We start from the raw sequence: 20028 nt of genomic DNA, 5'->3' as shown, positions 1-20028 counted from the left end.
AATGGAAAAGCCTGGTCAATCAAAAATACTGCACTGCTGTCTATTTGTTTATATATTGATATGCGTTCGACACTAGAGTTCGAATTGTCCATCAAACTTTAAAGAAAACAAAGATCACAACAACAAAAAAGCATTTTCTGTTGACCAATATGGTGCATAGTTACCACCAAAACATGAATAGTTTTTAGTTTAGATTCCCCCCCCCCCAACAACAAAACTATTAAAAGCTAAAGGATATGCCACTTGGGGTTATCTTAACAACAATGGAAAGAAGCACATTATTTAGTCTCTATAGGAACTTGTACTCCACCCAGGTCAATTGAGGCAAGGGAAAGCTTCAACCTGATAGCCTCAAATTCGGCATTCTGCCGTTCTTCGGTAGTCAGCCACGACGATAAACATCGATCAATCCAGTCCTTACCACAACTCAAGGGAGGACTTCCCTTTAAACTGCCCATCCTTGAGAATCCTGCGATCCTAGCTAGATTCAAAGCAGAGGGTTCCTCTGCATAACTCTCTAGGATGTCCTTGATGGCACCACACCAGATAGGTCGAGCTACCTTAAGAAACTCATGCAAAACCATCACTGGAAGGTTCACACTTCCGAGTTCGGACTCACCATTCCCACCTCTCCCATGATAGTCTGATCCTCCAAGCTTCAGAAGTTCATATGTATCCGCCAAGTCACTAAATGCTGTAAATCAAAAGGACATGAAAAGCTTTTAACTAGCAGCCGTCTCCTATCAGCCTTGTGTAAAGCTAAGCTCAATATAAACAAGTAGATATTTAACAAAATATGCAATTATGCAATCATGAGGAAATAATCAAGCATAGCATAATTGTATTTTATCCTACCCGAGTACATGGACAGCTAAGTCATGTAAACGCATGCAGGCATGTAATATTAACAGTTCAATACAGCAGCAAACATAATACCTGCCAGTCTTCCATCACTTCTGTAAACCTCCATTCCATGAAGGCCTGCCTCTTTTAACTGTCTTATGATAGGAATAGGGTTTTTTAGAGCCCACGGATGAGCAAGGACTGCTAAACCCCCGGTTTCACAAATAAGCCGCACTGCTTCTTCTGCAAGAGGCTCCCTTCCTCTATAACAGGGACCAAACAAAAAATTCATGTATCATTGCTAAAGGTGAAGAAATAAGCATTGGGCATAATTAAGCAGGAAAAGATATAAAGAAAATATTACGTTGAATAAGCAGGGCCTCCATCATATAAATATCTGGAAAAAGCTTGTTTTAGATTCTCTACATAACCTGCCTCGACCATAGCTCGAGCCACATGCAGTCTCCCAGGAGCCACTCCATTGCCTGCAATCTTTGTAACATGCTCCCACTTAAGTGGTAGCTTGAGTTTATTGAGTTTCAAAACCATGTCTTTGGCACGTAAATATCGTCCCTCCCTAATGTTAGCCAATAATTTTTCCAGCTCCTCAAACCTCATGGGGCCACAGCTGCTGTAATATGCAAGGATGTGCACTGGTTCCTCCATTTCGGGATTTCTGCTTTTGAATCAATAAATGAAACATGAGGTGTAGAAGTACAGAGAAAGAAAACCAGAAAATCTGCTTCTTTCGATTACCGGCTAACTTTTGCAGAATGATTATACAAATAAAAGAAGAAAAATCATTTTATGATGATTATTCTATTAATCAAACACGAACCTTGGAGAAAATATGGTGCTGATCTCAACACCAGGGATTATCTTGATACCAAATCTGCGTGCTGTTTCAACTGCCTCAGTGATGCCAGACATTGTATCATGATCAGTCAGAGCAAGAACTTTCACCTGTTCTGAACACAATGTACTAATCATATTCCAAATACTTTAAAAAGGTATGAAAGAACCAACGTGGAAGTGTTGCCAATTTATTCAATGAAACAGGAGAAAGAAAAAAGATATGAAGATAAAAAATTTATAAAACGATTCAAATAGATAATTCTGCATAAAGGATCCATGAATTCTTCCTAAAATACAAATTTGCTTCATAAAACAAAACCGATTTCCTCATTTGTCTCTTTCTATTCCTCAAGTTCAGATATATTAGGGAATTTGAGCTCCATTCATCCATTCCATAGTGTGTGTACTATATAATAATGCCAAAGTTAAGAAACCAAAGAAAGATAAGACTGTTTTGGTTCAAAAAACAAAGAAAGGAAGATAAGTCTGTTATCATCAGTCTGCTTCTTTATAACAATAACCAATAATTACAAACTCAAGCAGATAGTATATTTTCAGTACAGAAAACAAACACACAAATATAGACATGCATCTGCAGAGGAATTGTTCAAATGCAAAATCAAAACATCACACCAAAAAAGAGAAAAATGTCCGAGTTGAAGGTCTGTTAAAACGAATCTCGCTTAAACCAAAAGAGAAGAATATGAAAACATTTCTGTACTGAAAAAAAAAGACAGATGGAAGAAGGGACAACACCAGCAGAAACTACTAAAAACCTGTTGCTCCAACTTTTCATTTTCCCCCAAATACATATAAACTGTTATATCACACGCGTGTTAGACCAACCTCCTACATCCATAAATCTAATCTCCTCCTTTGAAATGAATGGTGAAAGCATTTAACACCCAGTTTTTGCTGGAATTCACCATCTAAACCTGTATATTTATAGCCTACTTTTACCATTAATAAACCACAAGCTACAAATGTATGAACCCTCATACATTAACTACTAGATAATAGAAAGTAGCCCTTAAGTTTGCAAGCAAGATAAAAAAACAACCAGTAGACAAAAATAAATTAGAAACGGGAAAAACAAGTTAAAAGTAACTTGAGTCCATTTTCAGTATTTTTTTTTCTTCTGAAAAGTTCTTTTAATATCACCATATTCATATGGTGATACTGTTGGATAAGGAATCTTCAAGAGTAGTAATGAATGGTGGGGGAAAGGCAACATAGAAGGAAGTACAAGTTTTTACATGTTCACTCAACTGTAGAAGCAGAAGAAATAGCCATAGCCTTCAGTACACAGACAAATGCCCTTAGCCTTAGGGGTCAAACAATGGGTTTAGTTTTAAACCTCGAAAAAGCAAAACCATATGAATGTACTGTTCAAAAAAGTCAATATACCTAAAGAACAGTAACCCCAATGGATACATAAGAAAGTACCATTTTTACTATTCTATTTCAGCTATTCAATCAAAACCACTATGGGCGGCGAAGCATTCATTCAAATACAGCCAAACCCATATGAGAAATCGATTTTATGGTAAACGAGAAAACAAAAGAAATCTAGACTCACCCCTCTGCCATGAGCTCTCTCAACGAGCTTGGAAGGAGACAAGAACCCATCACTGTGTTTAGAATGGGAATGCAATTCAAACACCACTTTCTCCATCCCTCTCCCCAAACTCTTTTGAACCCCAAAATCATCCACCACCCACGAAGATAAAGCCGACGTAGCAGAAGAAGAAGACGAGGAATTGGAGTGATCCAAATAAACCCATTCGGTCACCGATTTGAAAGCGGAGGCTTGCTCGGCCGTCATCTTCCTTTTGCTACCCCCGCGCTTCTTCTTCTTGTTCTTCTTCTTGCTATTGTCGATTGCTTTGGTACCGGAAATCTTGTTGCTGTTATCGCCAAGACCAACCATGGATGACCTATTTCTCTTTTTTTTCTCTCTTTCTTGGTTTGGTTAAAGAGATTAGACAGATTGGGAGTAATGAAAGTTCAGATACGGAAAAGGCAAAGATAGTGAGGCAGAGAGATGCAGAGGAGGGGGGGCAGTGGCAATGGCTTTTTCTTTGTTAAGCTCGATATTCTATGTCACAGGTGTCCTCTCTTTCCGTTGGTTCGACAGGTGTACTTATGGGTTTTTCCTCTTTTTCCTCCTTATTCATTTACTTTCCAGAGTTGAACGGATAATTATCAGGTATGATGTAACCCAGCAAAAAAAAAACAGTGGTTTTTACCCTATTCAATTTTCAATTTACTTTTTTAAAATATCTGCTCTGATATCTGCATTTTAAAATTATTTAATACCATTTTTTATATTTTAATTGTTGGTTATAAATTTTAAACATTTAGTTATATTAATTTATATATTATAATAATGTAGGAAATAATATTTTTTTACAATATTTATTAATGTTATTAATTTAGGTACTATAATAATGATAATATATAGAATGACATTTCATATATCATATTAAATATTATATTATAGATATTACGTTAGATATTTCAAAGTTAGACAAAATTATTAAAATAATATTCTCTCATTTTCTTTTTATTAAAATAACATTAATAAAATTTTAACTACAAAAATATAATTCATTTCGATCACATATGACAAAAATAATATCACGTGAAACACGTTATCGATATGTGAAAGCACCCGACTTACATGAATGAGGTGGAGTAAGGCAGTTTCACGTCATTGTATCTTTCATTAAAATATCCCGCGTGGTGAAAAATACGTTTTATTAAATATACTTTTTAATTATTAAAAAATAAAATTATAGATACCAAAGTAATAATTTGATTTCATAACTTGAAAAAGCTATTGATGTCAGTTTACATACGTATAATTGGAGTTTTATAAACGAAGGCTAACATTTATGGGTAAGTATTCGATTCAGTAGAATCGAGTTGAAAAATTTAAATTATTTTAATTGATGAATAATATTATAACTTAAATTATATTTGAAATATTTCGAGTCGAGTTTATGAAGTTTGAGTTGAATTATTTAAGTTTTTATTCAAGTTTAATTATAGTTATTTATGATGTTATAATACTAGTATTTGATTCTAATATACATGGTTTTCTATAACCATGTACAATATATATATATTTTATTTTATGTTTCATTCATATTTTATAATAATTAATTTTTATTTATGATAATCCGAACATGGAAATATTATAATTAATATTTTTGATAATGCTTGTATGTTCCAAAGATTTTTCTACATATTTTGTTTCTAATTTAATTATTTGTTTTATATAAAAAAACTTCTTATCTTTATCATATTATTACTAAATCCAAAATGGTGATATCAAATAAGGTAATGAGTGAATTGAAAAGAAAAATATTTGTTCAAATATTCAATTATAATTTTCAAAATCAGATCCACAAAATTAACTTGAGAATAGATTAGCGAAATAAAATTGAAAATTATATAAACTATTGTCATCCAATAAAAATTAGGGTAGAGATGGTTTATCCAGTTGTTTTTTTTACTTCTATTTAATTATTTTAAATTTATAATTCTACTTTTTGAATTGAAAAAATTTATAATAATCAATTTAATCATTGAAAATTAATTCTAATCAATAATTATCAAATATTTTTTATAATTAGATTCCTAAAATAGGCATGCCCTTAACATAAATTACTGAAAATATAACAACTCCATCAAAAATTTCAACAACGCCAAAAAAAAAAAGAGTTTAAATGCATATTCTATTTTTCAAACGCCTTTTTTCAAAATAAATAAATAAATAAAAATCCTTTGAATTTCTGATCTCCGCAGAGAGCTGAACATTTGAGGTACCCGATCATTCTCAATTTACCATTTTCTTTCCCTTCATCTTTGATTTCAATTCCAATTTATTCTCATTTATTTTTTGATTAATTTCTGAAATAATTATTAGCACCTAGGGTTTTGGTTTTTCCATGTAGGCTTGTTTTAATTAGTTGCAGAATATATTTTGGTTTGATTGGATGATAGGGTATGTACTTCACAGGTTTTCAATTACGTTTTCTAGCTTAAGCAAGGATTTAATTTTATCTGCGTCAAATTAATTAAATTTAATGCTTTGTATTTAGTATCACCATCTATATGTAGATATTCTATGGATTTGAAGTTCTTTTTCCCTTTAGATTTTGGTTGTCTCATTCTTGGAATATGAATGTTTAAAGTGAATTCCTTCAATTATTATTCGGTGCTCATTCACTAGGAGTTGTCCAATGCTTTTTTTGGTTATGTTAATAATTGGTAGTAAGTAGATATGGGTATTCTTTTAGAGCTGTATTTACTTGCATCGTAGTCTTGGATGATGTTTTCCTCAGGTTTATGAAGGTTTCATAATTTTTAGTAGACATTAGCAACCTCATTTATTTAATGAGAATTAAGTGTTTTTCCTTCCTTTTGCTGCTGCCTGTGTTCTGGTAAAGTTTTAGCATTACTGAAGCTTTATGCAGATTATTTGTGTGCTATTGTAGGTGATATTCGTTGGGTGGTCGCAAGTAGCTAATCTCAGGCATGGAGGATTCCAAAGAGCAAAAACAAATAGATGAAAATATTGCACAGGAGTCCGAAAATTCTGTGCCACCACCATCTCAAGAGGAGGTTTTGTTCTTCTCTCACTTCATTGTGGAATGTTAATCAAAGATCTAAGCCATGGACTGGGTTACAGTTTTCTCTCTGGTGTTATGTACTTGCAATGATTTACTTATCTTGTATATCTATTTTAGGAAGCTATAAAGAAAAAATATGGAGGGATTATGCCCAAGAAACCGCCGCTCATCTCTAAGGTGATTTCTTGGAAAGTTGATAAGTTTTGGGTTTCTGGCTTGTGCTATTTCTCATCAATATTTTTCATTTTGGATCTCAGGACCATGAACGTGCCTACTTTGATTCCGCAGATTGGGCACTTGGAAAGGTAGCCTTTATGATTCCCGCCATCCCTTATGAATCTAATATTTTTTATGGTTTTCTTATTTTAGCTCGGCTATGCTAATGAATCAGAACAAACTGAAGTTTACACTATTGTTTGATGTTCTTGCCTTCTTGGATGCTAATTTCTAACAGCAAGGTGCTGAGAAGCCCAAAGGACCACTTCAAGCCCTCCGTCCCAAATTGCAGGTATTGATTTTATGCTTGTAAAAATATAATAATTTCGTGTAATGGGCTTTGACTTCCTCGAACTAGATACTTTGATCCAAATCACATGGAAAACATATGAATAAATCTTGTATATATAAATGTGTTTTAAACCAATAAGCTACTGGTTAGGTGGTAGCAGCCTTGTCCCCGTACGAGTGAGAACACAAGATTCGCACCTCGGGAGTGTACTTGCTGGGAGGGCTTTACCTTAAACCCCAATGGCCCGAAAGTGATTAGTCCCAAGTCCGGTTGGCTTGGGGATACCCTAGGTTTACACTGAAAAGTATACATTTTATAGTGAATTTATCTGATTAGGGAGAGAAACCCAGTAGTTATTCCTTTGCTAGTGCCGGAAAATGGGTTTGTTCAATGAAAGCTTGAATCAATTTGGTCCACTTGTATAGGATTCTCTAATTGGCCAAAAATTAAAATCTATCCAGCGTACTTTATTCAGACTTTTTAATTTGGCCACCCAGGCCTCTTAATTGGTTCAATGACCGTGACTAGAACTTTTACAGGTATGGAGGAGCAGACGAGTTTGCTATATGTAGATCCCCTTAGGCCTTTAACTACTGGAACAAAGTGCTCTTTCTGTACGGGTCTCACAATATCATATTAAAATAAGTCATAAAAATGGTTTCGTTGGGGTTTTAGATTTACTTGCCTTATAAGTGTGTATTTATGTTGGGAAAGGGAAAATGTTGTAAGAAGTCTTGTAATCTAGCATTTGCACTAACATGACCTAAATTTTAACATATATCCAATACCTTAATAATATATTTGATTTGGTACTGGATTGACATGGTGAGAATTTTTGTTTCATCTACATAATTAATTTGACTTGCATCTCATGCTGACTTTCTATCTGATGATTTTTATGAAGAGAAAACTATGATTTCTTATACAAGATAATATCCAGAATCATGTTGTAATGAAGTTTTAAATGTTAAACCCTTCACTTTTAGGAAATACAAAACTATAAGGGTTTTAGGATGATTTGTTGGTTGTAGACTCTTATATTACCTTTTCTTCCTGTTCAATCTTATTCTGATGTATGTATTGGAAGCATATTGGTGATTAATCATATTAGTTCATACCTCTTTAGAATTCTACAAGTTAATCTCTTTTCACACAATTGTCTATTACTCTTGAGCTGCTTATGATTCTTTTTGCTCAATTTTCAGCCCACACAACAACAAACACGATATAGGAAGTCTCCTTGTGCCCCAGCTGATGGTGAAGGTATGCCTAGCTATTGACATGGCAAACTCCTAGGCTTTTTGCATTAAATTCCTTTTATCTTTTCTGGCGGGGAAATGGTGCTTAATCAAATTCTATTGATCATGCTATCATGTAGATGGAGGGAGTGCTCAACCTGAGGGTGGGACTGCCAATGAATTGAGGAATTACCCTTAATCTTCCGATCTTGTGAGGACTATGGATTGTTATTCGAATACCTAGATAATAGGTAAAGAATAATTTTCAACTGTTTCCATGAATAAAACTCGGTGAAAGATGCTTCGATTTTTTTTAAGTTCGACAAGTAACAACATTTATGCAGTTTGGGAGTTGTGGGAACTGAAAATGTCTATTGTTCCAAGGCTTTTCTAACATGGAACATTAATCTTCATGATATGAGTAATTTCCCCTTCTATTCTCATCGTTTACTTCTATGCTAGGTTTGATGCATGGTTCTATGGAAAGTGAACCAGGCATTTAACATTTACGGTTTTACACGGCATGTTAAAAGGGTACAATATTTGTATTGTTTTCCTTGTATAATTATATTCTAAATTAACCCGCTAGTCGGTAGGTTCATTTACTTGGCCAATATATTTTTATGAAATAAATCTGGCAATGGCATGCCATGATCCTGCAATATATTTCACTAAATTGTCTTTGTAACATCCTTCGGTCAGCCCCACCGACCAAGATACCGACAACAATGTCAGTCATTAGTCTTGTCTTCGCTGCTCAGTGCAGTTTTGAAGTCCTAAATAAAGACCTAGATGAATGTAGATTCTTCAGGAACCATTGCTATGCTGTCTGATTCTCTTCTAATGCCTGTTTTTGCGTATTTCCCCTTTGTTGTTAACTGCAAGCCCTCGCTCCTCCACTGTTGTGCTTGTCCCCAAGTCATCACGTTCTTTGAGTGGGCTTCCACACATGAGAAGCATTATTCGAAGATTCACTGACATAAAAATCAAACATGTAATTCAATTTATGGTGCTAAATCAAGTTCATAAAATTAATAAGTTTATTTAACAGTGTAATTCAATTTTAACTCTAAATATATGACTCTTTTAGAATCTGATCTTATCATCCATATATACTTATTTTTTTCAATTAAGTGAATGCTTTCATTTGTTTGAAGAAGCTTTGGTATAGTCTCCTATAATTGTTGTTTGTAAGTGCTTTATCTGATACTCCTATACACGTTTCTTTCTATTTCTTAAAAAGGAAACGAAAATTACTATACTTTGCATTATTATACAAAATAAAATTCAAACTTAATGTGAATTCAAGTACCCACCTTATAATTAATGATATATCAAAATATTTGTGATATTAACTATTTTGAATAAATAATCAACGTGTATTTTTGTAAAAGTATTATGTTAGCATGATAAATTAGAAGGGTATTTTAAGAAAAAAATTGCACGGATATTTTAATTAGAATAATTAACACTATTAAGTATTTGAATTAACTTATAATAGTATAAAATTAGAGATAAAATTATGTTAAATAAAAGTACAGAAATTGAACCTCGATTTTGAGCATAGTACAATACAAGAGCCAAAGAGTTGGACCGTTTTAGAGAAATCTTACCAACTTCCGGTACTACCAACTACTAACACCGTCGAAGCATGCGTAGAGAAAGACCCGTCGGTCAATAATCGATCCGCCGACAATTCAGCGTCATTAACCGATTCAGCACACTTCATATCATCGATCTCTCTCACGATCTCCGTCATCTCAGGCCGTTTTCCGGCGACTCGTCGCAGCAACGTAGAGCAATCTCAAACAGCTTCATCATCCCCGGACCAGCATTTTTCTCCACAGATATCTCCGTATCAAATATCTCAGCAACCCATCCTTCTCTAACAGCTCGTTGAACCCATTTGGAAAGATCCACGCCATCGATGCCCGGAGGAGCTGAGTGAACCGAGACTCTCCCCGTTAATAATTCCAGAAGAAGACAGCCGTAGCTCCATACGTCGGATTTCCTTGAAACCCTTTCCGAGAATTGGTATTCTGGTGAATTATATGAGACCATAAGTTGAGCTGCCATGGGAAAGGTCATGAAGGAAGTGAGACCGTGATCGGAAACGAGAACGGTGTCGTCGTCGTCGAGAAGAATATTGGATGATTTCAGGTTTCCGTGAGGAACGGTGTTTTGGGAATGGTTTGAATTGAGGTGAAGATAGTCAAGCGCTCGTGCCACGCTTCGAGCGACGGTCAATCTAGAGCTCCAACTGAAACGAATCCGGTCCTTGCTACGCCTCCCTCCTGCATTTTCCATCAATGAACAATATCATCAGTTTCTAATTGATATGCATGTATGTATGCATATTGCATGCATAGGTATATGATTACCATGAAGGCAGTTGAAGAGATTTCCATTTCTGACATATCTATAGACGAACAACTTCTCATCCTTGGAACAATAGTAGGCCATTAAAGGAAGCAAATTCGGATGCTTTTGATCTGCAATTTTTCGCACCAGCTTCAAGAACTCCTCGTTGCTGAGTGGTTTCAATTCCCTAAAGTGTTTCACAACAACTGGTTTCCTGTTTTCCATTGTTGCTTTATAAGTATGGCCACAAACCCCTTTCCCTAACCCTTCTGCCGAAGCCCTCAGCAAATCCTTTAGGTCAAAACAACATTCTTCATCCGCCATGAACACGAGTTTCTTTTCATCACCATGAACGTCGTCATCTTCCAGCTTTAAATCATCTCTTTCTTCAAAAGGGTAACTCTTCATCAGATCCTTGATTCTCCTTGATTTCTTACCGTAAAGAATCAGTAGCAAAATCACGGTAGCTAAGCCGATGATAACGAAAACCATAGCTATAGTTGCAATAGATTTCCCTTTGGAGTCTCGACCTGTGTGTGCGTCACTAAAATGACAAGAACCGGAGCTCGAAGAATCGCACATGTCGGGGCCATTGTTGAAGTACGAAGCAAAGCCGAATGATTTCAAGGTGCGAGTTCCGGGGATCGGACCACTGATATGGTTGTTGGAGACATTGAAAATTGTTAAACTATCTTGGTTGAACTCCGGGATCGTGCCGCTCAAATTGTTCTCTTGAAGCTGCAATGACTCCAACAACTCAAGCTCGAGGAGTGAACGTGGGATTGGCCCATCAAACATGTTTTCCGACAGATCAATGTGCTTCAACTTGAGATTGAAAGAGAAATCCATTATGTTCCCCGACAATGAATTGTTCTTGAAGACGACGCTGATCAATTCCGAAAGCACGACGAATGAATTAGTACTTGGTTTTCCCGATAAGCCCCTATTTTCCAGTAATATTGAAGTGACACGGCCATTGATGCACTGAATGCCGAACCAGTACGAGGTGTTTCCATAGCACTGAAGGCCGTTCCAGTTGTCGTTTAAGAATGGGTCGTTGAAGGTGTGCTTGAGAGTGTACAGAACATCTCTTTCTTGTTCGTATTGAGAAATGGAAGTGCGGTACAGTGAAAAAAGAGTAGCGAGAAGGAGATATTTCGGAAACAGAAGCGACCCCATAGCTGAGAAGTGAGGTGAAATTTGTGTTTGTTTAGTCTTAAGAGGTACATAATTAATGTATATCTTTGGTTTCTTCATTAAAAACCATAATATTATGCCCTCGACAAATGCCATTACAGCTATGAAGGCAAAAACTAGGACAAAGTTTCAACTGTTTCCCTTTGGATTTCATTGCTTAGAAAACCTCGATGGCTCTTACATTTTATAAGTTTGATCAAATTATGTTTTTTTTTCTTCTGTTTTTTACGAGTTACCTCATATCAATGACTACTAAGTTATATTGAATGATATCTTTTATTATTAAAATTTAAAAAATTATAAAATGGTCATTATATTTTTTATTCAGTTAAAATAGCATCCTCCCAAATATACGCGGGCCTTCTCTTAATGTCACATGATCATTACCCTCTTTCCAAAAAGATATGTTAAGTCTTAGGATATCTATATTTTTTTCTTACGTGGGATTAACCTCTCCACCTTTATAAAATGTGTTATTTTATCCTACCCGATCTCGTGATGCCCTCGACACGAGCCACCATCATAATTTTTTACCTTGTCTATCTCACCCACTAAGATGCTCAACATGAAATCAGTCAATTAAAAAGAGTAAAACCTCGATAAATGAATATCATTAAAATATACGTGAAGGTTTATTTTTCAAAAATCTTAAAAGGTAGTTAAAATTCTTAGAAACATAGTTTAATTAAACTAAAAAGAGTTATAAACAAACTTTAATTTATCTAAATATCTTAAAAATAAAATAAATGATAATTTTGATATCTAAAATACATGGTCATGGGCTAAATTTAATTGAAAATAATCAATGTTTTTTTTTTAAAAAAAAATCAAAAATATTCGTATGTAATCAATTTTTTATTTGTATTGACTTTGCTAAGTGAATGTATCTTGTGTTACTAGTGTTTGATTATGAAGTTTTTAAGATACGTTTGACAGTCAACTGACAATCGATAATTCATAGAGAGACATCTTGATCTAAAAATGCTTAAATCTCATATAAAATCCATCACAAGTCGATTGATGATCTAACATTTAAAAAATAATTTTAACAATTTGTCCAAATTGAACTGTTTTATCCCTCCTATTTTCGTATTACTGGCAAGACAATGAGCTACTTTATTAGCATCTAAGTTAGAAGAACTAAACATCTTTAATCGGAAAGGAAGTTTTTAAGGAGGCAAGTTTAATAAAATCAATAAATAATTTGTCGAGCAAAAGGTGAAAAATAAAAACAAAAAAATTTATAAAAATAAGTTTAAAATTTATACGAGACAAAGTAAAAAGGAGATAGGTAAACATAAAGGAAGATAAATAATAAATCAAACAAAGAAGAAAAAAAGATGAAGCAAAGAATAGTAAAAGGAGCAAGATGGTGTCAACGTTAGTAATAAACAAAAAATATTATCTAAAAATTTGAGATGAAAAGAGAATAAATGATTTGAGGTTTTTATACATTGCAATGTTGAATGAATATCGAACTCGGATAACTCGAAATTTTTAATAATTAGTTAATTGATTTTTAAGTTTGAATTGAATTCTCGACTCTGCATTATATATGTATATCATATATTAAAAATATGAATATATATATATATGCATATTGTATATGGACATAGAAAACCGTTTAAATTGGTAGGAGTGTATTCACTTTTCGGTTTTCGTAGTAATTTGTCTCATTGTTTGGAGTTTTTGCGTGGGTTCTAGTCAGATTTAGAGTTCTGATTGTGATTGTTATATCCGTTTGCAAGCTGTTTGTGTAAATGTCAATGTGAACCTGTCTCATGTTTTGGAATCTCTGCTTGGATTAATAGTCTGTTTCTGGAGGTTAGAATGCGTCTGTTTTATCTGTTTACAAGTTGTTTGTGTAAATGCTAGAGTGAACCAGTCTATTGCTCGATTGTTCTTTTACAGTTTAGTGGGAGAGTGTTTCAGGTCTTTGTTTGGAGTATGTTGCTTTGTTCTGAGGCTATTCCTGCAAACACTTTTTATTGGTAAGGTTTATGGCAGAAAGTGAGTTGCTATGGTGAGGTCATGAGTGTGTTTTTTCAAAGAAGAGGAATCGAGCAGGCCTTAGGTTTGGGTCCTTTTGTCGTTGGTTCTGAAAGCGATGTTCTCATGGGTTTAGCGTCTCCATAATTGTTTTGAGTTTTGGTGCGTGTATGTCAGGGGTTGTGGAGGTTTAAGGCTTTGGTCTTGAGGATTTTGTCGAGGTCTTTTTGAGGAGCTGGAGTAGTTTTATGAATAGTTTTTAGTATAAGGTTCTTAGTAGTTTATTTTTATTGTTAGTCTGTTTTGTTGTGGCTAAGTTCTTTTGGTTGTCAAGCGTTTCTCTGGTGGAATTCTTCATGTGGTCCTGTGGCCGGTGATGTGGTGGTGGTGTCGCTCTTATATTTTGGTGATCTTCCACATTTGATTTGTGTGTTTGCTGCAGTTTGTTTATTGGGTGTGATTAAAGATGATGTCCTCTGTCTGCTCTTGTGTGTGTAATGCTTTGTGTATTCATTGGTGGCACTCCGGTCGGTGTTTGGCCCGCCGATTTCAACAGTATTTGGTGATGCGATGGTTCCTGGTTTGTAGGAGGGTTCTGCTGTAGATGTTGGATTCGAGGTAAACTTTATTGAAGGTTGTTTCAATGAAACTCTTTTAAAGAAATTGTGATGATGGTGTCCTATAAGTTGGTACCCGCATGCAGTTCTGTTGTGGGAAACAAGGTGGTTGTCGGTATTTGTTTATTCGATGTGCCCATAATGTTGTTTGATGGGCATTTTTTATCGTTTGGTGGAGGAAAGCATTGGTTTAATGGGTTTCAATAGAGAGCCAACCCTTATTGTATTGTCCCAATCCTGCTCCATTAACTCTAGTTTATTCATGTCCCTAAAGTTGAAGTACCAGCTTTTCAAGGCAGAGTGGAAGGAATTCGGGTGTGAAGCTTGCGATTTTCAGTGTGAAAAATCCTTTTAATTTATGTGTTTTTATTTCTGAAGTGGGCATGTCAGAGACCGGTGGTGCAGTCTGGAGCTTCATTGTTGTATTGTTTTGTTGTTTTGCTTCGTTCCACTGGTGTTGTTGTATGCGTTAGGTTCCCAAGTTGGTTTCTTCTCAATTTTTCAGGTAGTCTGTGTTGGTTTCTATTTGTGTTGGATTGGGATTGTGGTAGGGTGGTGGTATAGTCCGAATGTTGTTTGTGTTTTTGTTCCTCACCACCTCAAGGTACACTCTTTTTCCTCTTTAGGGTTAGGTTTTTTTAACGAGGTCCTTGAGGTGGTGTACTTTGTTTATCTTGAATACAAAGTACCCTCTTTCAAAAAAAAAACCAACCTAATCAAATTCTAGTTCGATTAATTGGTTAGTTAATTTGATACTAGATCGATTAACGGTTAAGAAAATTTTCAAAGTTCAGTTAACGATTAATTCAATTCAAAATCGATTAATTAGCTGAATTAATTAAAACTATTATATATTTTAAACTCAAACTCATTAAGAATTAAGGTCCAACTATTTTTTAACCATACTAGATCCATTAAACTTTCAAGACTCAATCAAAATTAATTCAAATGAAAAAATACCTCTAATAAATTCAAATTAATATAACTAAAAAAATTCAAAAAATTTTGGTTAATTCCTTAACTGACTGAATTAATCAAATTTATTCGGTTAAGTTAATAATTCTCGAAAATTCAGTTAAATCGGTTTGGTCGGTGGTTGCATTAACCGTTTGAACATCCGTATAAATTGGAATTAAAAAGTATCATAACATTATAACTATCGATAATGAAATTTAAATAAAAATTCGAATAACATAATTCGATTGACTCGACTCGAAAAAGTTTTAAATAAAGCTATATACTTATAATGTTGAAAGAACATAACTCTTTGGTCAAATAAAGCTTCCAGATATGATACACAAGCTTCCACTTCAATTTAATAGTGTTGATAGAAACAAATGATTTTTGTGTCAGTTCTTTTGATGTAGTTGTAGAACCATGATCGGTGAGAGTATTTTTGTATTTCAGATAATTGATTATAAAGAAGAAAAAAGGAGGACCGACAAACTATAGACGGTTCATCTCTCTTTTTAATCTTGATTGGGGATATTTATAGCTGGTTATAGCGTGTGTCAACTATATGATTATTATAGCTATTCACAGGTCAACATACTATAAAAATTTACTCATCAGACCTTAAATTTGTTACGACATATCTTGTACATCCTTTTAGAGATATTATCTATGTCTTGTTTACGTATTATAATTGACTAATAGAGTTTTAATATCTTTTAGTATATTTAACTTTACGAAAACTGGAACGTTTGTGAAAACTCATCTCAATAGGCGTAAAAGATAGTCACCCCACAAAAATAAGAAAAGCGATAATAAATTTTAACAATTTAATTAGTAAAAATTTCATCATTCCAAGTTAAACATGCGACCTCAATGACTTAATTGACCTTTACCTAAATTAATCTTATCTAAAAATCAATTGTGAAACCATCCTTAGTTTAGATTAGCAGATTTCATTGCCAAACGTTATAACTCTCAAATTGAAAATAAATAAATAAGATTTGACCATATATTTTCACTTTATATCTATAATTAATAGTATAAATATAATCATATGAATTCGTATTTATACATTATTTTGCATCTAAACTATTATAAAAATATAAATTTCATACATCTATGTTAGAATAATATTAACTACGGTTTACTTATGGTAAAATTTAAATTGAATATACTTTTAATCAAAATTCACATATAACAATTGAACTTAAATTAACAAATTAAAACAGATATTGATCAGATAAAAGATAATTGATTTTAACCTCGTATCTCGTAATATAATTGATTTTTGAAAGAATCATTTTTTATCATTAAATTCGTTTAATATTTTATATTTTTTTTATAATTTATTATCGACTGAATTAATTATGTATTTCACCAGGGCATGCGTCTCGTTTTGTCACTCCCTCATCGAATCCCCGCTTATTCCTCTCTTTTACTAACGAAATTCCCTTGTTTTATTAACAATCCAACAAAAGACTCCCTTCTGCTCACCCTTCCCTAATCACTCAAACCCCATTTTTCTCCTTTCCAAGCAATGGCACTCTCATCTCTCACTCTCTCACTCTCACTCTTTCCATCCTCTCAATCTGCGCCGTTGACGCCGCCCACCATCTCCCTGCGGCGGCGGCGCCGTCACCCTCCTCCTCCCCCACAGGGGACTGCTCGTCTTTGATCCTGAACATGGCGGATTGCTTGTCTTTCGTGTCGAGCGGGAGTCAGATTCCGAAACCAGAAGGGACGTGCTGTACTGGGTTGAAAACCATGATTCAAACAACGGTGAGTGCTTGTGCGAGGCCTTTAAGAGCAGTGCTTCTCTGGGTGTTACTCTGAATCTCACCAAGGCCTCGACTTTGCCCGCTGTTTGCAAAATCTCCGATTCTTCCGTTCCTAAATGCGCTTGTGAGTGACGCTTGACTCTCAATTCTTCTAAAGAAACTAGTGGTGTCATGCATTTATTCATTAACCATGAAAATAAATGATTAATAAAAAGCACACATTCTGTGTTTACGTTAGAATTGATGAATGATGAGTGGGTTTTTGTTTTGGCAGTATCTCTTGTACCTGCTGCTGCTCCAGGTACATTCTAATAAATCTAAATTGCCTCGCAGACGTAACTTCTTTTTTTGTCTTATTTTAAAGGTGTAACTATGCTTTTAGTCCCTCTATTATGTTAAAATTTGATATTTAATTTGAGACAGCTCTATTTTAGATTTGTTTATTCTAACTCAAATTCAAAAACACATGATTAATCTGATTTGATAATAAAAAGGTAATAACTTGAACTTAGTCAATTCTAATCAGGAATGATCTGGATTTAAAATAATATGAATTTGATCATTATCCAAAAAGGACCCGAATAAGTAATTCAGTAGAACAAAGATTATTTGATATGAAAATCATATTGACTGAAACATAATATGACTTGAAAAATAAATTGATCCAAATGTTGTCTGTCATCAATATTTTTATGTTGATAACTTTCTTTGGTTTAACCTAAATTCATAAGTAGACTTATTTTCTAAAATTCTCTGCTAAATTTGTAGGTGTGCAACGATCACCAACAGTAGGTGCACCAACAACTGGCGCAGCGGGAGCAAGCGAGGCAGCGCCGACGCCGGCTCCTAGTAAAGCAGGCTCAACACTGCTCTCGGTTTCGATTGGACCTCTTGTTGTGCGTCTCCTCGTAGTCATAATTATGTTAGTTTAGGCTGTGGGAGTAACAGTAAAATGTTAATGATGATTTTATCATACTGAAAGATCATTTTGATGTTTAGCAATGGATATTGGTGATTATTTAGTTTTCCCTTTGGTGGGTTAACTGAAACTATGTTTGAACTTTTATGTAGTAGATAATAATTTACCCATTCTTATCTCTGATTTTAAATATAATTCCTGCACCAGTCTGATATTGAACTCGAGTAACATACAACCAAAATAATCTATACACTATATATGGCTAATCCTCAAAGCTATGTTCATTCTACTGTTTAAAAAACCATTAAATTTAATAGTATCACCTACTAATATTATCCTAAAACCATTTATAATAGACTCGCCTCCTATTACATTTCTTGTGATAGTGCTTGCAATCATTTTATCCTGATCAGAACCAGGTTTACGTTGCTCAAAGGAAATTGCAGTTAGCAATGCCAGTGGAGGAGATTAGCAGTTTGACACTAATGGTTAGTTTTCCCGGTTGACGCTTTGCATATTATTTGGTTACGAATGAAGCAAGTTGAAGTTTACTTAAAAAAAGACTACCTGTCAGTCAGCCTTGGTTTTTTTCATCCGACCGTACTTGCAGAGAACAGTAGAGAGCTGATTGATCAGGAAATTGCTTGGCCTCCTGGAATTTGAAAACCTTATCTTCAGCTCCAACAGAGTTTTAATGCAATAAATAAACTCAGCTCAACTTCTTTCAGCTTTCTTAACAACTTCTAGTACAATAAGCTTGGAGATTTTCAGAGAATACTTTTTTGAATAGTACCATATCAACCTCGCCGTCTTAGCTCAGCCAGTAGAGCGCGTGGCTTTTAACCACGTGGTCGTGGGTTCGATTCCCACAGACGGCGCTTCTTTTTTATATATGAAAGTTCTTCCCAGCCACGAATATAAAGAAAATACGTGAGCTCATCAGGTTAAATAAAAATTAGATGTCATACTTTATTTAAATAATAAGACAAATAAATATTAAGGAACTTCATATTTTATTTATCTGTATCGTTTTGTTTTTTTGTAAAGAAGAAAACCTAAATTCAACTACAAGTACCGTAGTTAAACTGGGACTGTGTTTTCAAGAAATCGTTATTAACTTGAACACTGCTAAAGGGTGAGCCCTATAAATATCAATTAATCACCTCATTGTTCTTTGTCCGATGTTTTCAGGATAAATAAATCATGAAAAGGTGTAAATTCTCAGCTGAACAAACGGGACAGTGGTGTAATCTTCCTTATGATATTTTAACCACCATCCGTTCATATCTTTTTGGTAAACATCTTATGAGTTTTCTGGCTGTCTGCCGTTCATGGAGGTTGGCTTCACCTCCACCAAGACCAATCCCTAATCCTTCTTCATCGGGAACATGTCCATATCCATCTCTTTTCCACTTCTCCGGTAACAGCTCGGACTGCAGATTCTATGATCCCTTCTACAATGCCTCGTACGAGGCTCTCATCCCCGACGAGTTGATCGATGCAAGAATTTGCCACTCCAACTATGGCTGGTTGCTCATGTCCCAGGCTGCTCAACTCTTTTTCTACCAGCCATTCACCAAACAAAGGATCGACGTACCCATTCTAAGGCCTTCCTACCTTGAACACATTCAATACTGTGCCAGAATGTGCTTCTCATCTCCGCCAACTTCACCTGATTGCACGATTTTCGGTATCGACAACAACATCAACCCGAAAGAAGCCAACATTTCACTCATTCGTCGAGGACAGGTTTGGATAACAATATTCCATTGCAGTGCAGAGAATCAATGGTTCAATTTATCACATGGCAGCCCTGTTTTCTACAAGGGTTCTTTCTATTGTTTAAGCATAGATGGGCAATTGGGTGTCTTTGATACTAACACAAGGGACAACCGTCTTTGGAGAATATTCGACAAGCTAAAACATCCTTGTAAGTCAGTCTAAGAGAACTTTTTGGTTGAGTCGAACTAATTTCGATATGCGTCGGCCGTATCGGAAAGTATGTCAGGGTTTTGAACTTTATTGTGACCGTCAATTCAGATGGGAAGAGGTTGAGAGTTTAGGAGATACGATGATTTTTGTTAGTAGAACAGGGTGTGTTTCCATGCAATCTCGTACAATGGGGAATA

At 34.7% G+C, this 20028-nt stretch overlaps 2 protein-coding genes, 1 non-coding gene and 1 pseudogene across 5 annotated transcripts in view; 3 read left to right on the top strand and 1 right to left on the bottom strand.

The window, feature by feature from the left end:
• Nucleotides 1–114: 114 nt before the first annotated feature.
• LOC120134405 (3',5'-nucleoside bisphosphate phosphatase-like) lies at nt 115–14294 on the bottom strand. 2 transcript variants are annotated; one of them, XM_039150838.1, is made up of 6 exons: nt 14282–14294; nt 3278–3654; nt 1682–1806; nt 1208–1519; nt 937–1106; nt 115–694 (listed from the first exon to the last, which is right to left on the bottom strand). In XM_039150838.1, the coding sequence occupies exons 2-6, from the start codon at nt 3626–3628 to the stop codon at nt 279–281; spliced, it is 1374 nt and encodes a 457-aa protein (XP_039006769.1). In that variant the 5' UTR covers nt 3629–3654; nt 14282–14294; the 3' UTR covers nt 115–278. The 2 variants fall into 2 exon arrangements, with proteins under 2 accessions (XP_039006769.1, XP_039006770.1); XM_039150839.1 differs by lacking the exon at nt 14282–14294 and adding an exon at nt 10776–10784 and having other exon boundaries at nt 3278–3635.
• The window catches only part of LOC120134408, a 30576-nt gene continuing 16733 nt past the window's right edge, over nt 6186–20028 (top strand). Inside the window, exons 1-6 of one of the 2 annotated variants that reach the window (XR_005517167.1) lie at nt 6186–6330; nt 6456–6515; nt 6596–6643; nt 6793–6846; nt 8052–8109; nt 8225–8335. Coding sequence is in view for 1 of the 2 variants with exons in the window: in XM_039150842.1 (XP_039006773.1) it covers nt 6244–6330; nt 6456–6515; nt 6596–6643; nt 6793–6846; nt 8052–8109; nt 8225–8283 (366 nt within the window). In the remaining variant the exon portion in view is untranslated. Of the gene's footprint in view, nt 6331–6455; nt 6516–6595; nt 6644–6792; nt 6847–8051; nt 8110–8224; nt 8525–20028 lie in introns of those variants that run through there. The other variant, XM_039150842.1, reaches the window with a different exon arrangement.
• On the top strand, nt 8725–18562 carry LOC120133834 (annotated as a pseudogene).
• On the top strand, nt 18705–18777 carry TRNAK-UUU. The gene has a single exon. It is a non-coding gene; the product is annotated as a tRNA-Lys (tRNA).

This window comes from Hibiscus syriacus, unplaced genomic scaffold (assembly GCF_006381635.1).
Source record: "Hibiscus syriacus cultivar Baekdansim isolate YM2019G1 unplaced genomic scaffold, ASM638163v2 tig00110597_pilon, whole genome shotgun sequence".
Lineage (NCBI taxonomy): Eukaryota > Viridiplantae > Streptophyta > Magnoliopsida > Malvales > Malvaceae > Hibiscus > Hibiscus syriacus.
The sequence above is the reverse complement of the archived record's forward strand: the minus strand, read 5'-3'. Positions and strand labels throughout refer to the sequence as shown.

Excerpts from the sequence above, each read along its gene's own strand:
- LOC120134405 (XM_039150838.1), bottom strand. The coding sequence starts at position 3,628 with ATGGTTGGTCTTGGCGATAACAGCAACAAGATTTCCGGTACCAAAGCA. Across the intron at positions 1,107-1,207 it reads GGAGGCCCTGCTTATTCAAC|AGGAAGGGAGCCTCTTGCAG; the intron begins GTAATATTTTCT and ends TCCCTGTTATAG. Across the intron at positions 695-936 it reads AAGTGATGGAAGACTGGCAG|CATTTAGTGACTTGGCGGAT; the intron begins GTATTATGTTTG and ends TTTGATTTACAG.